Below are 16,290 nucleotides of genomic sequence, written 5' to 3'. Positions count from 1 at the left end.
AACGTTGATTCCCCGTCGAGCGGAGAGGAAAGAATTTTTCCTCCGAGGGGAGAGATAAAGGAGTCGTTTTCGAGTTTCGCGAGGATCGTTCGGCTCCCGGCGGGCATTGTTGTCGATCGAGGTCCGCGAGGTTCCTTTTTCGGGGTAACGGAACGGGGTTGGAGAGCAAAGGACGAAAGGCAGGGAGCGTAACGAGATCGAATAACGGTTCTTACCTAAATAATGGCAATTCTACGTCCATTGATGCTGGGCCGGGGGCGGCGGCGGCGGCGGCAATGGGAGAGGTCTCTCCAAAACGGGAACGGGGGACACGTCTGGCATGGCGAACCTCAGCTTCTGCCAAAACAACTTGTCCCCCCACACCAGGACGGTGTGCGAGGAGATTCTCTTTTTGAGATCGGCGTCGAGATCGCGCGGACACACACCGCCTACCAGGAGCAGGATCACCGAGCGTCCCTTCCCTTTCAGAGCGTCCCTGAGCGCCGCTTTGAACTCGAACCTGGCCCACTCGCCGTGCAGAAAGTTCTTCGATAGGACGAGTATGGTGCGCCTCGAGGAATCGGCGGCTTCGGCTACCGCGTCGGCCACGTTGCTCCCGGCGCCCAGGTCCCGATAGTGCAAGCACAGTCGGTACGAGGTCTCGAGACCGGGTACCAGAATCGTCGATACGAATGCCTCGTCCACGGCCGAGTAGGAGATGTAGGCGTCGAACGGTTTCTCCTGGTCCTCGAACGCGGCCGTCTTGTAACACGCGCGTAGACCGCATCTGCTGGCCGCCCATGTCCTCAGCGTGCGGCGATGCTTGAAAGCGCCGCACACCAGCGCCACCGTGGCAAAAATCAGGACGCCGGTGGCGAGCAGTAGCGGGAGATAAGCCTCGAGCGGTCGCGTCTCGATGGCCGAGGTCGTGCACGTTAATGCCGCGCAATTTACGACCGATCCGTTCGCCGGAAGAGTAATGGGTATGCCGAGGGAACAGGTGACGGTGCTCCAGTCGCTGATCTTCGCCCGGTTACGGGACATCCACTCGCGCACGCGGTCCAAGTAGCTGCACTCGCAGCTCCACGGGTTGCTGGACAACCCGATGTCCACCAGATACGGATTCTGGCCGAGTTGCCAAACCGCGAACGTCCCCAGTCGGTTGTTCTCCAGGCGCAACACCTCGAGCTGACGCAGCGGAAGGAACGTTCCGTTATCGATGTACGTCAGCAGATTGTTTTGCAGGTAGAGCTCCTTCAGATTCTTCACCGGCATCAGCTCCACCCCGTTCAGCACGCTTATGTTGTTGTTCTCGAGATGAAGCACCAGCAACCGCTTCAAACCGCTGAACGTGTGATTTCGTATAGCGATTATGTTGCTGTCGTTCGCGTACAGTATCTGGAGATTCTTCCGTCCGATGAACGAGTGGGAATTCAATTCCCCGAAATTGTTCCCGTCGAGGTAGACCTCGGTGGCGTCCATCGGTAATCGACCGGGTAGCGTTTTGTAGCCCGAGTTGGAGCAATCGACCACGTTCGCCTCCCAGGATTGATCGTGATAGCAAGTACAGTTGGTCGGGCAGGTCATCTCGCAATCGCAGGCGTCGAAGTCGCAGCAATGACAGAGCGCGAAGCAGTGGGCCTTGTACGTGCAGAGGAATTGAGACGGTTTCGTGTCGAACAACGGTCGGAACGATTTGCGCCGATCGTACGGCAGCCTGCAATAGACCGAGCCGAGGTCCATCACCCGCGGGTGTTGTCTCAACAGCAACGAATTGATTCGGTGGAGCCACTCGGTGGTGCAGTCGCATATGAACGGGTTCCCGCCGATGTAAAACTCCGGTAGTTGCCGGTAGGCCGGCACTTGGGTCAATTGGAACGCGGAGAGGTTCACGCGCTCGATCTCGTTCGCGTAGAGATCCACCCTGGTCAGATTCGTCTTGTCGAAAAAGGTCTGGGGATCGACGGTCTGTATCAGATTGTCGTTCACGAACAGAAGCTCGATCGAGTCCGGTATCGACCTCGAGTGTATCCTCGTTAGCCGGTTGAACGACACGTCGAGCGTCTGTAATCTCATGCCCTGGGGCGCGACGCCGAGATCCGTAATAAGATTTTTATGCAGATCCATCCACTGCAATTTCTCCGGCAGGTAACCGTAATCGAACTGCACGATCGCGTTGTCGGACATGTTCAGCCACAGTAGACCGGGCGCGCTCGCGAATATCCCGGACATGTCCTGCAACGAATTCGAGTCCAAGCGGATCGCCTGCAACGCCGGGTTCGCGGAAAACACACCGTCCTCGACCGCCTCGATCTTGTTCCGCGCGAGATTCAGAATCTGGAGCGCGGGCAACTCGGCGAAATCCTCCACGGTGACGTTCGCGATCTCGTTCCCGATCATACGCAATCCGTAGAGGCTCGACATTCCGCGGAAACCGGGCCTGTTCAAGCTCCTGATACGATTTTGACCGAGGTCCAGCGTACGCAGCATTCTCATGTCTTTCAGGGCGACCGGTATGCCGTCCAGACCGTTCCCGGACAGATTCAGATCCTGCATACTCGAACAATTGCGAAAGGCATCCGGATGGATGCCTTCGAGTTGATTCGAATCGAGCGAGAGCAGAGAAAGTGCGAACAACCCGTTCAGGGAGTAGGCGTCCAGGTAGGTTAATCGGTTGTACGCTAAATCTAGCGTGTGGAGATTACTCATCGGGGCGAACGTGTCCGCCGGTATCGTCTCGATCTCGTTGTACTGCAAGTTCAATATCTGAAGGGTGTAGAGGTCTTTGAAGAGGGCCGGGTCCAGCCTGGTGATGCGATTGTGGGAGAGGTTCAAGAGCACCAGTCGAATCAGCCCGGAAAAGGTCGCCGAGTTCAGCCAGGAGCTGGTCAACGCGTTCCTCGACAGGTCCAGAGCGACGAGTTGATTCATGTCGGCGACCAGACCGGGGGACAGCACGCTGATGGAATTGTTCTGCAGTCGCAGTTCCTTGAGCGATTTCGCGGCGTCGCGGAACATGTCCGTCGGGAGCGCGACGATTCGGTTCCCGGAGAGATCGAACGTCTCGAGGGATCGCAGCCCGTCCAGGGCCTCGTCCGCCACCATCGAGATCGCGTTGCTCGACAAGTTCAGCACCCTCAATCGCTTCAACGAGGAGAAACCGTACCCGGGCAGCACCGAGATTTGATTGTTCGAGGCGTCGAGCGATTGCACGTCCATCGTGCAAGGGAACGCCGCGGTCGAGGACTCCTGTTGTCGTCTCGGGTGTCTCTCGGCCGCCGTCGCGGCAGCAGCCGCAGCAGCAGCCGCCGCCGCCGCCGCGGCCGCTGCACCCGTCTCCCTGAATCCCAGATCCGTGATGTCCTTCAGCATGTTCCACGAGACGTTCAACGCGAGCAAATTCGAGAGCGAGCAGAACAACCGTTCCGGTATCTGCCAGATGTTGTTCCGCGAGAGATCGATCTTCTCGATCAGCGTTACACCGTCGAACGCCCCGCTCTCCAGCTCGAGGCTGTACTTGCTCTTCCGTCCGTTCAGGCTGCGAACGGTCAGATTCCGGAGATCCCGCAGCCCCTGGAGAACCTCGGCCCTCAAGTGCATCAGCTTGCACCCGGTCAACGTCAACGATCGCAACCTCCAGAGCTGAACGAACCTGACCGCGTTCAAGGCCCCGTCCTCCGGCAAACCTTGCTCCTCGCAGACCACGTTCACCGAGGTCACGTACTCGCTCGTCGACTGGGAAAAGTTCGTCCCGAGCGAACCGTTGTTCGAGTACCGGTAGACGCAAGTGACCGCTCCGTCCTGTCGCGAGTCCCAGGAACAGTGCTCGGGCAGGTCGAGCCTCGGCGGTAGCTCGCTGGTCGCCGCGAGCACGTGGCAGACCGGCAACAGAAGACAGTAGTAGCGGGCCAACGACGCGAGGACCGACACCGATCTCCCGAGCACCGCCTCCACGACCAGCCCACGCATCTTTACCGAACTCGTTGCCTTCCCTTGTTTCCGATCCTCGGTCTCCTCCCGGTCATCACACACCGTTCCGCGCCGCTTCCTGCGCTCCGCGTTAACGCACGCTCTCGTCCCTCGTATACGCCCTCCAATATTTGCTCCGACCGAGCGACATGTGTCGGCTCGCGCGATCGATGCGAAACTCGTTTCGCGACGCTCCGCTAAGATCGTTCCGATAGCGCGTCTCGACGGTTCCTCGTAGTCTCCTCGCTGAACGGTGGCCAAGGGAGGGGGCAAAGGGGGCAAAGGTGCGGGGTGGGGTGGGGTGGGGGGGAACGCAACGCGCGGCGTTACCGCGTTTCACCGAGTACCCCCGAGTACTTTCCACTCGAAGAATCACACTTCACTCGGTCGCAGGTTGTTCATCCACCGCGCGCAGGGAATCCCTCGCGAGACACTCGAGCGACTCTCGACCGGGGAATCGACGATTTGCGCGCAACAGACGGAGCGAATCTCGAGGTAATTGCGTTCGCAAGTTGCCGCGTTTCGAGATCTCGGTTCGCGCATCCCGTAGTTTCTCGGTGCTCCTCGAGCGCGTCGGCGATCGTTCGCGCGGCGGACCAGCCGGCGAATCGACGAGCCGGGTACGTCGCTCGGCGACGATCTTCCGCCAAAATTTCCCTCCTCTTCCGAGTTCTCCGCGAGACGTCCGGTTACCGACGCGCGGGCATCCCGCGATGTTACCGCGATACGACGCGTACGACACTGTCCGAAATCCCGATTCGTGTTCACCGAAATCCCATTGCTCCGTCCGACGCGACGAATCTGCGCGAGAGAGCGAGAGACGGAGCGAGAGCGAGCGAGAGAGAGAGAGAGGGGCAGAGAGAGAGAGAGAGAAACAGCGGAGAGAGAAAAAGAACGAACGCGACACCGAAAACCGTAACACTCGGTACGGTGGCCACCGCGCAACTGACGGTTGAGATCTCCACAGCATCTAACTCGACGCAGCGTCCACCAATCGTTCCTTCCCCCACCACTGGCGGCAGCACCGACACACACCGAGGACCGGCACCCAACTAACGGCGAGCACGCGCCTACGTCGCTTCGCCCCGGTGGAACGAGGACGGTGCGCGTTCCCTCGAATCTAGTCCTCCCCGTCTCTCCAAGGTACGTAGAAATCGCGCGCGCTCCCATCACGAACGACCCGCGTTTCTGTACACGCGACGCGCTACGCTGGTGTTACGCGCGGAAAGGGACGCCCCGCGTACAACCTGTCTCTATCTTCTCGGCGTTCGTGCGGTCGAAAGAGTCGCGAGTCCGAACTCGCGCGATCTCGGCCGCGAGCGGGACACCTTGCGCCTCGACGTCGACGGCCACCCTCGTCCTACGCGATGAAATCTTACTCCTACCTGGACGACCACCCCGGCCAACGAGACGTCGACCGAAGCGGAACCGTGAGATCGTATCCTCGCATCCTCGCATCCTCGTATCGTGCCGCGATTCCCGATCGTTGCGCGCGGGAGCATCGGTACGCGCGCATCGCGCCGTTCGAGAATCTCTGGGTAAGCACACCACAGCAACACGACGCTTTTCTTTCTTTCGCGTTGCGTTCGCCCGCCTCGAGGGCGATTCTTCGCTTCTCGTCCATCGGACGCGTTTGGGTTTGGTTAGGGAGATTCGGTTCGGAAGCCGTCATGGCTGCACCGTAGCGCGCGCTACCGCGAGTGCCGCGAACTTCGAGTCTCTCGACCGAACCCTGCGCGTACGCAATTATCTACGATTGCCGTTGCGATCGGAGATCGTGTTTTACGAGACGCGCGAACGGTGTACGTGTATCGGAAGAACCGAGAAACTCGAAATTCGATCGAGCCTCGAAGCTTCGTCGTATACGCGCTCGGGTGGTCCGAAAATCTTTCCCGATCGCGATACTCTTTTCTTCTTCGTACGTCGAAAGGTAACGTCGAAAGATACGCGTTCGAAATACGTCGTTGAAGAAATACAGCGTAGAACTCGACGTTGATCCCGCGATCGACGGCCAGAAAAACGAACGAAATGGCAATTTTACGCGCGATTTCCTTCGCGTCGAGATATCGGTCGTTCGTATTTGTTTGTTTTTTTCCTGATCGGCGTTGGCTCCGAATACGCGAACCGCAATCGCGAGCGAAAATTACGCTTGGTCGCGAGCGTCGTAGATGGCGGGGCGATCGTTTGCGCTAATTACGAAGGTAAATCCGTATCGCGCGAATCACGTTCGCGAAATAAGAACCCCGGGATAAAAAAGGCACGGAGCACCGACGTGTGTGCCGCGAACAATAGGCCGCGCGACCCGTTAATCGAATCACCGTAGGAAAATTCGCTCCCTCGAGCGCCGGAGCGATCCTTTTCTCGCGGGTAAACGGTTGCGCAACGCCGCGACGAATTCGGAAGCGGGAACGTTGCCGGGAGAAAGTCGATAAAAATTTATCACCGCGTGCACGGTACCGCGGATCGCGTCGAGTCTCGGTAGAAAACGGTCGCGTAGACGCGAGCGATTCGATCGGCGAACGTTGCGGCCGAGGGTCTGGGAACCGGTCTCTCTCCACGGTCCTGCTCTCGGCTTCCTCTATCGCGATCCACGCGATATTCGGAGCACCACCCCTGTCCGAGGACTGCTCGTAAAAAGGTTTCGATCAATTTTTAAGTGGCCGACCGAACGGCACGGTTTTCTGTTTCTCTTTACGGTCGGGAAGGAACCGAGAGGCAGGGTCCGCCTGCTACGTATTTATACGCGCGTATCGAGATCTTCGATTTGTGCGTAACACGAGGACCGACTCCGCGGGATCGAGTCCTCGATCCGCTCCGAATAAGCCTCGCTGATTCATTCTTGTCCACCCGTCGAGAGACGTTCGACTTGATCGATGATGATCCGGAACGATTGTATATATCCAGCCGGCGGTGAATCGAATTTCGGGGAATTCGGCCGGTGCACGGCCAAGATCGTGTAACCGCGACGCGTTCCGCGCGATAACCGGCCACGGGGCCCGAGGAGGGAAAGATTAGGCCGCGTTGCGCCTCGCTTCGGCTGGGCGAGGAACCCACAACGGATAGGACCGAAACTCCCACGCGGCGTTCGCAGCTAAGATCGATCACCGTCTCGATTCACGCGTACCGGGCCGAACGAGATCCTCGATCGCGCGTATCGCCCGTTACGAGGAATCCCGGCTCGTAAATAAGCGAGGCGAGCACCGACCGATCGGTGTACGTTACGAGGCGCGGGCATTCCCCGTTAGGAGATACTTTGTCCTTCGAGGATAATTAACGACCGTCGCGCATCGCTCGTCCGATGAAGATGAACGAAAACGCGAGTTATCGGGATCCCTCGGACGGTAATCGATACTCGATCGCGCTCCTACGACGGTTCGTGATTACGAAGCGTTCGGAGAGGAGAGGGAAATGGTCGGATCGTCGTAACCTCGAGGAGAGGTTCCCGGGAGGTCCGAGAAAGTTTCCTCGCGGGCGAGAAGTGGCCGGAGCAAAGTCAACCGTGGAACCCTAAACTCCGGCAGAAATAGGTCTGCCGGGTGTCGGTGAACGACGCGCACGTACACGCTCGCGGACGGACAGGTGCCGGTGGAAGAAAGGGCCAGAAACACTCGTTCCCGGTAGATAAGTTTCCTTCCCCCCCGTAAGACCGCCCCGCCTCGGCCGTTGTTTATCTTATTTACACCGTGTTTCGCCATTCGAGGTTCTCGAACTTCCCCGAACGGATCTCCTCGTTCGTAGACGTTTGCCCGAGCCGATCGAGAAAGCGAACTGGTCCGGGCCGACCCCCGGCCGCTCTCGCGGCCAAGTTTCCTTTCCGATTCGAAAATCAATTAGCGACGGATTCAGTTTCCGTGTAAGAAGACGAATCGCCTCGGCGACGCGCGATCTTCCGAGCCGGAGCACCGTGGCGGAGAATGACGGCGAAAAAGAAGTTTTAATTAAAGCTAGAATAAGAGTTTAATCGAGCAAAAGGGATTAATTGCCCGAGGGGGGCCGGAACGAGCCAGGGGTCAAAGAGACTGCTGGCTCCTCCTCCTTCTCCTCCTCGATGATTCCTCGTGGCTTCTCGAGTGCCGTGGACGAGAGAGTCTCCCCATAAATACTCGCGTCGAATGCTTCTCTGAAAGCCCTTTTTCGTTCGCAAACAAAACCGCCCGCCTCGATACTCGCCCCGATGGGAAACGATGTTATTAAAAGCTACGAGCTTTCTCCCGGTAACGCCACAGTCGGCGTCGTTGAGTTTTCGAGCACTTTGCCGACAAGCCTTTTCGTTACCGCGAATCGATTCCTCGAACGCGACGCGTACAGGGTGGTCCGTTATCGGCGATACGCGCCTAGCGAAACGAGCGAGTCGGCGTCGCGCCTACCGGAAACTCGGCGACGATCGGCTCGGTGTCTCGATCGATCGAATCGATCGCGGCGTCGTTGCGATCGATCACCGAGGGTCGTTAAAAATATTTCCCGCGGAGAGCACCGCGCGCGTTCCCGTTCGGAGAATAACGAACGCGCGTGGAAAATTACGGCGTACACGGTTCATCGATTCGGTCGCGGTTTCGGAAAAACGAGCCGCCAAGTACGGGAAAAATGGACGCGCGCGGGAATCGCCGGAAGCCTCCGTCGCTCTCCGAATCGGTTTCGACGGGCCGTATACTCCCGTCGATCTACGACGTTCCGAAATTTCTGCTCGCCGAGTACGTATAATGTGTCGGACAATGGCGTGCTTTACGACGATTCGATTTATAACGGGATTTTTTCGGACCGCGGTGTTTTTCGCTCGCGTCGGAAATCTGCGCGAAACGGCGCAACGCGCGCGCCTTCGACCGTAGCTCTTCGTCGAACGAGTTTGTCACTGTCGGCACGACACGAGGGTAAAGTGTGTAAAACGAATACCGTGTCGCCACCGCGAACACCTGGTCGGATTGCTTATTCTTCCATTCTCGGAGGCTGGAAAAACGTTCCGATTCCGGGTCGCGGGAGCTCGTTCGTTCGCAGTGCCGCGGCATCTATCGAAACCGGCTACGCGAATTCGATTCGTACGGCCTTTCTTAACGTCCGTGACGGAACGGAAGTTAAATTCGCGGGGACGATCGTATTTTTCTACGGGTCTCTTTCTCGTATATTCTAGCAATTACTCGTACCGTTTGCGTATCCTCCGACAAAGACGCGGATAACGGGACGAAAATAAAAGGCACCGCCGCCGGAGGGTGGAAAGAAATCGCTGGTCCGAAAGTAATTGGCAATCGGTCCGCGACTGTCTTTCGATATTGGAACGATCGGCAGTATTTACAATTTATCGAAAGATCGAGACGCTCCGGACGTCGAGCCGAAAGGGTTGGAGGGGAAAGAAAATCGAAGAGCCCGGGGACGACGCGGAACCGAACCGAACGGAACGGAACGGGACGGAACGGGACGGGGAGTATCGGGAATTTAAGGAACAATCGTATCGCGAGCTCGTCCGAGGAAACGTTCTCGCGTTTCGAAGGTGCAACGTTCCCGACTCGCGTTTCCTTCGAGTTTACGCAAGGCGGAAAGATCAACGGCCACGTCCCGCCGCAATTGTAAAAAAACGCGGTTGTAAAATTTTACCGCGCGCAACAACGGCGTACGTAGGTACGCGAGATACGCGGACGGAAAGTTTTCGAGAATAAAAAGAACTTTTGCCGCAACGCTTTCGAACAAGCGCGTTTTCAACGGTATTTGCCGCGGAACAGGAGCGAAACGAACCGCTGGCTGCCGCGAACGTCTTTTCCTCCCGGGCGTATCGAAACATTTTTCGTCGCGGCGAAATCGAGCGGGCCGTTTTCACGAAACACGGCTCGTCGAGCGATCCGTGGAACGAAGAACGAAACCGAGAGTCGAATCGCCCGCCTGTAATTTTTTGCTCGCGATCTTCTCGATCGACGCGGATTCGAATCGATACCGCGATGGAGTCCGTTTCGAAACGTTGGCGAATCGCTCGACGGTTGCGTTTCGTTTCGGAGTACACCGAGGATGAGAAAAAAGTCGAGCGACGAAGCTCGTCCCCGTTGATAATATCGAGAGCGACGCGGAAATAAAGCGGGGAAACACCGGGGCGCGACGCGACACTTTTTTTGCCCTCGGCCATTCTAGATTGTTAATTTGTCGCGCGGAACGCGCGTCGAATGCAACTATAGAGCGTACACGATCTGGTTTCAATGCGACGCGACGGGGCCCTCTTTCGAGCTGCACCGGCGCAACCCGAACGACGTTTAACCGGAAACTTGATATCGGTGGACATTCATCGCTCGCGAGCTCTTTCAATTGATCGTGCCCTACGCGACAATGAGGATCAACAACGTCGAAGAACGCGTACCCAACGTTCGCGACGGTAGTGAGCACCGCAGCCTCGAACAAACGGACCAGAACTCGCCGGCTCTCTTTTGTGCGGTATCGGGTCAGGGATCCGACCAACGGTGGACGTCCGCGTACCCGAACGAATTTAGAACGCGGCCAACGATCGTCGATCGAACATCGAGACACGGATAACGCGCGTTACGAACGCACAAGGTGCGTCTCGTTCGCGAACGAAACCAACGAACGAATCGAGGCGTTGATCCCGGCCCGAGAGTCGCGATGCGCTCGAGATCGTTCCGTCCCTCGTCGAATTTCAATCGGTGCCGTTCAAAGTTGCAACCTTCCCGTCCCTCGTTTCTCCCGCGACTTTCCGACTCCCCGGATCCGTCGTTTCGTTTCCCAGGACGGTCTAATCGTTTGCGCGTTTACGTACAAACTTACTCAAAAGGAGGAGAAGTTTGCGCGCTCGAAATTGCCGACAACGGTAGACGCGTTGGAACGGAATTGTCTCGATTTCGCGACCCCTTTCCGAGCATCGGTCCTTCCACCGTCACGGTGCATCGTCGACGTTTTGCATTTTCATGAAGCCGTTCTCGTTAACGTCCGCGACGTCACGGCTCGGATCGCGGTTTAACGAAAGATTATCGAGAACGCAGCCGGTTCGCGCGACGATTTTTCGCCGGGGGGTCGACGAATCGAAACAACGTTCGCGCCGCAGCCTCGAGCCGGGTAACGTTAAATCACTTTGAATATTCAAAGCGCGTTTCGATACGATTCGTAATTCCGCGTATCCGGCCGCTCCGGTACGCCCGATCGATGAGCTTTCGTTATTATTTACTTCGGCGGAGCGATCGCGCCGTGATTTTTCTCCCGCTGGAGCAGACCGTAGCTACCGGTTACCGGTAAATATCGAATCGAGTTCCAGGACGCCGGTGAATTTTTCCTCCCCCCGAAGCGAGAGGGATCGCTGCTATTTGCTTATCGCGACCCGACGAATCGCGTCGGCAAACATTTAAACGGCTCGAAACAAGGGATGCGCGCGACGAAAGATCGTTTACGGCGAAGGAGCACCCGGAGGGATGCGTCTCCAGCGGAGAAGCGGCGCGCACCGTCGATCCGTCGGTGGAAATCGAGACGCGGACGCGCAACCGTTTCGCCCTTTTCGCGCGATAAAATTTCCACCGGCGTCCTCTCGATGGTCGTCAGCGGCCATAGGTCACGCTAACTGTACCATTACGAGACAGCGGGAACGCGACCGCCGCCATAACCGACGGCTCTAAAATCTTTCAGCGCCGCGATATTGTCCAAGTTTATACGACTTACAAGAATACCGTGGATATACGCGTCGCGTATAAACGATCGTATAAACGGCGCATCGGTGGAACATTTTCGAGGCGGAAACGGCCGTGTCCTAAAATTCGCAGCCACCGGTTCGTCTCGTTTAAAATCGAAACGACCGTCTCGAACGAGACCGATCGAGTCGAACGAAATCCGAAGAGGCCGCTCCCTCCCCCCTCTCTCGGCCCCGCCGCGGGAGAGAATTTTACTTTATTATACGCTGGAACCGGATCTAACGGAACACGGTCCGACGAGTCTCGAAGAGGGACTCCCTCCCGATAGAGTCCGAGGGAAAAAAAGTCTCGAATTACCCCGGCGGAGACATTCGAGCGTTTTCGCTCGAGCGAGTCGGTCTCTCGGGCGCGCAGCCTTCGACCGGATTCGAGGAAAATTCCGAGTCGATGGCCCGCGAGCGTTTTCCCGATGGTTCTCGGATAACGCGCCGAACGAAACACCGCGGCGGGTGCCAGGGGGCAGGGGACTAAGGGGGCAGGGGATGGAAGCTCGACGAACCGGCGACAACGGAAACAGTCGCGGCGATCGATTTTCCCCGGCTAGGAGAGACCGGGGCCTCGCCGCCGCGCGACGTTCGGCCGGCTAATTTCCAGACAATGGAGCCATCGCCGGCTTTTATTTCGCCCGTGAGGTAAAAAGACGTCGAAAAGGAGAGCCGGGAAGGGACCGGAGGGAGCCGAGGACGCGTTCGTTCGGTCCCCGGATGCCTAATCAGCGCCGCTACGTCGTAATTCCGAGGCGCGGATAACGCAGGACCGACTAATCTAATATCGAAGCGAAATTACGCATAAGGGATGCAAATCTACCCTCTCACCCTTCGCCTCGATCTCGTTCCTCGTTCCTCGTTCCTCGTTCCTCGTTTCTCGTTTCTCGTCCGCCCGTTCGTCCGCCCGCACGCGTTCGCGCGCGCGCACGTCCTAATAAACTCCTTTCATTAGAGCCGTCCTCTCTCTCCCCGGCTCGGTCGAATGCGCGGCGAATGAACAAACTGTGCAGTCGTAACACACAGGCTTGGCAACAGCTGCGGAACGAAGCGCGCGGTAGTCGCGGTTTTCCCTTCTCGCTCGCTCCTTCTCGGCTCTCTCGCTTCCCGTTCGATCCGCTCGTCCTTCTCCCGTAACACCGTAGCCGTATCTACCCTCGAACGCGTACGCGTGGCCCGCGACGATCCGGGACCTCCGAAGACGCGAGACCGCCTACGACCCTACTCGAGATAACCCGCGAGCCGATTCTTTCTCGATGATTTTCCAACGACGACGACGACGACGACGACCACGAGATACGCGAACCCCTGTAAAACCAGGGCACACCGACGCGCGGGAGCAGGTTTTCGCATTGTCGCGCGGTCGTGCACCGATGCGCCCGAACACTGCGAGCTACGAGCTCGCACACCTAGCCCGCGCGCGTGTACAAAATTGCACACGGACCGAGGGAAGGGAAGTGGAACACCGAGTAGACGAATGCAACGCGCGACAAACAAATATCGAATAAATGGAACGACTGTGCGAAACCTCGACGTTTTAATTACTGGTATTTAGCCGCGGTACGGGGAGTCGAGGGGTTTTTCGGTCTCTCCGTCGTTCCAGCTGGCTCCCTCGTTCTCCCATTCGCAACCTTCTCTTTCGAGTTTTCCTGGGGAACGCGAGGCGATACCGAGTCCGGCCGCGTTCAAACTCGCGACTCGTCGGAGCTCACCGTCGCCCCGGAGGAACCGATTCTCCAAACGGACGGTTTCGTTTCGGCCGATGACAAGACCGACGGGAACGAGGGGTTTTTGCGACCGGCCGGGTTTGCCGATCCGAAAAACGTAGATCGAATCGACCGACGAGAACAACGCGAAAAGAGTTCCGTCGAGTCTCGAGCGGGCCGAGGCGAGGCGACGCGAGACAGGTACTCGTCGCGTAAACGAGTGAACATCCAGGCCGACGAAAAAACAGACGGAGCGTATTCGGATCGCTGGCGCGAATCGCCGTACACCGCGAAATCGCTCGTTCTCGCTTGCGCCCAAAGTTCGACGAGAGTTCGGGCCGGCCGAAAACGGACGCAACGTTTCGAAGGAAGAACGAAACTACCGAAATTGATCCGGATTCTCCGCCTCTTTTTATCCGGAGCGACACGGTGCTCGCGTTTCGTTCGCGAGGGGGAAGGGCGATAACGAGCAGCTGTAACCGAAACGGTCGAAAAAACCATGCATAAATTAAAAGTTCATCGAGGATTACGGAGCAAAGCGGCCGAAAAACGACGAATATCGATCGATCCGCGAACGACGGCTCGACGGTGGAACGCGTCGGGTAGTTTTGCAAATTTATCGACGCGGGCGGGGGGAAAAAAAAAGAAAAAGTGGGCGAAGAAAGGGGAAGCGGCGAGTTCGAACGGTGCGAGTCGATTCTCAACGGGTAGCTACCGGTCCGTGCGCGTAGGTTTCGGTGACTGGCGCGAGAGCCGAGCTCGACGAGTGAAATATTTAAAGGTAAGCTGTACGTCTCGCGTCGGCTTACGATACGTGCGCGCGAGTCGTGCCGGCTGGGCGATACGGATATCGTTAACCGGGCGTATTACGAGTGTCACGGACTTTAACGACCGGTACCTCGTTACCAGATAGGAATTAATTATTTCAGGGTAATGAAGTGTCAAGGGAAGGGGACACGTTGTTCGAAGTTATTCGACGGAAGATATTTCCTCCGTGTCGGGAGATCGGTACACGCCGGGTACGCGAGTTATTTCTAATTACGGGAGCCGCGCGATCCGCGGAATAGATTACACGGATCGGAGTCGTTCGAAGATTAAGGGAGAATTGGCGGGCACGACATCGGTCGCTTCCCAACTACGCGCGTTCCCGGTCCCTTCTCGCGATATTTCCACCGCGACGGTTCGCTCTCGCGATTTCACCTCCGCGCGGGTCCCGTGGCATCGTTTGCCAATTTTTTCCCCGTTGCGAGCGTTCGATTTCGAGCGGAAACGTCGTCCGTCCGTACGTCGCTTTAACGTTATCCGGAGAAATTAGGGCCCGATTCGCGGCAAGTGGGTAGCACCGTTTCCCAGTCAACCCCGCGATCGAAGAGCAACGAGAGAGCGAGAGCGAGAGCGAACGTCTCGAGAATCCGATAATCGCAGAGCGCGTATCGGGCTCGACTCGACTCGAACGATCGACGCGCGTTCCTCGATCGCGGTTCAAAGTTTACCCGTATTTCGCGAGGTATTTGCGTCGCGCGGAGGTATTTGCGCGTAAAAAGTTCTTCTCGTCGAAACTCGTCCGCTCGTTCCCCGCGCTGCCGAAAAAACAGCCCCGTAGGTCGTTCGGTGAAATATAGGAAGCTACTTATCCCACCAACACTCGGGGAGGGTTCATTATCCGTCCGCATAATGATATGGCACTTACGTGCGCACGACCGGCAGCTTGTGCGCCGCGTTGAAGGCGTTTCAATGGCCGCGAGAACGAGCAGGACGAAGGGGGTTGCGCCGCGGGGAACGGGAAGGTTCTCTACCCCCTTTGTCCTTTAACATCTTTGCGAGCGGCGACATGTCAAACGGTCCGTCCCCGTTGGCTGTCCTGGGAATATAAACAAAGAGCCGACGACAGAGCTGCAGAAGCAAGTATAATGTCCCTTCTGACCCCTTGCTTCTGTTCCTCCGTCCCGCGTCTTCTCGATTCCGCTACCCCCTCCGGCACTTTTCGTCCAGACTGTTCCTTATTCCTCGATCCGCCTCCTGTCCCCCGTGGTCTTTTTTCTCCTTCCCTCTCCGCGGTCTCCTTGTTTCTCGTCCTCCACCGCACCGTCCCACCGTCCCACCGTCCCACCCTCCTACCGCCTCCTCCCTTCGTCTTCCCGTTCCCGCTCGATCCGTCTTATTCCGATCTGCGTTCTCGCTCCGACGAGGTTCTTTGCATTGTCGGAACGAGAGCCCTCGCGAGATCTTAATTCCTCTTTGCCAGCTCCGTTCCCGGAGTTCTCGAGCGTGAAATCGTCGCCGTTCGTAACCCGCGCGAACCCCGCCCCAACTCCGTACCCCCTCCCCCGTCCCCCGTCGGCCACCCCGCGACAATTCGTAAGAATAAGATCGCGTCCCATTATCGGATCAAGATATTATCATAATTGCCCGGAACCATCGTTGGTGGCTCGCGGAGCGGTCCGGACCGAAATTAAAATTAAACCGAACGCGAAATGAAAATCCCGACCCTCGGGACCGATGTATACATCGACTTCGAGATAACCTTCCGCCGATGTTTCCGAACGATTTCGTACAAAGGACTCGTCCGAGTGTTCTCTCGAAACCACCGGTACGAGCGTTGTTCGTTGTCACGGAATCGGTGGCGCGTCGGTTGTTCGAGGACGTTGAATTATTTAACGATAACGGGTTCGTTCCGAGGGTTTCGCTCTGTTAGCCGTTTCGACGAACGATCTTTCCAGCGCGAGACGGGTTTACGGTTTTGCAACTCGAAATTTTCGTCGAATTCGGTCCTGGGATTCGCGACTCGATCGTTTCGAAACGTTGCGCTCCGCGTTCGCGAGACCGTGTTCTTCGAATTTGAAAGATTTCCGCGAGCAGGAAGGGCGGTCCGTGTATACACGAGTTTCCCCCGCCGGTTTCGCGTTCTCTTGCGGGTATCCTTGACTCGCGTTGGAACGAGAGAATTGCCAGCACGAACGTGCAGGAAGTTTAGCGTGATCTATC

General features: G+C 57.4%; 2 protein-coding genes across 2 annotated transcripts in view; one reads left to right on the top strand and one right to left on the bottom strand.

The window, feature by feature from the left end:
• Window positions 1-4,855, bottom strand: part of Toll-6 (Toll-like receptor 6) — a 28,666-nt gene extending 23,811 nt beyond the window's left edge. The window contains exon 1 of the mRNA XM_076320765.1: window positions 216-4,855. Within this exon, the coding sequence (XP_076176880.1) occupies window positions 232-3,948 (3,717 nt within the window). The 5' untranslated portion in view covers window positions 3,949-4,855 and the 3' untranslated portion in view covers window positions 216-231. The remainder of the gene's footprint in view (window positions 1-215) is intronic.
• Window positions 4,856-5,359: 504 nt separating this feature from the next.
• LOC143155326 (zinc finger C4H2 domain-containing protein) overlaps window positions 5,360-16,290 on the top strand; it is a 186,866-nt gene continuing 175,935 nt past the window's right edge. The window contains exon 1 of the mRNA XM_076327974.1: window positions 5,360-5,486. The gene's annotated coding sequence lies outside the window, so the exon portion shown is untranslated. The remainder of the gene's footprint in view (window positions 5,487-16,290) is intronic.

The sequence above is a fragment of the Ptiloglossa arizonensis genome, chromosome 1 (genome assembly GCF_051014685.1).
Source record: "Ptiloglossa arizonensis isolate GNS036 chromosome 1, iyPtiAriz1_principal, whole genome shotgun sequence".
Classification (NCBI taxonomy): Eukaryota; Metazoa; Arthropoda; class Insecta; order Hymenoptera; family Colletidae; genus Ptiloglossa; species Ptiloglossa arizonensis.
This window is presented reverse-complemented; position numbering and strand designations above follow the sequence as displayed.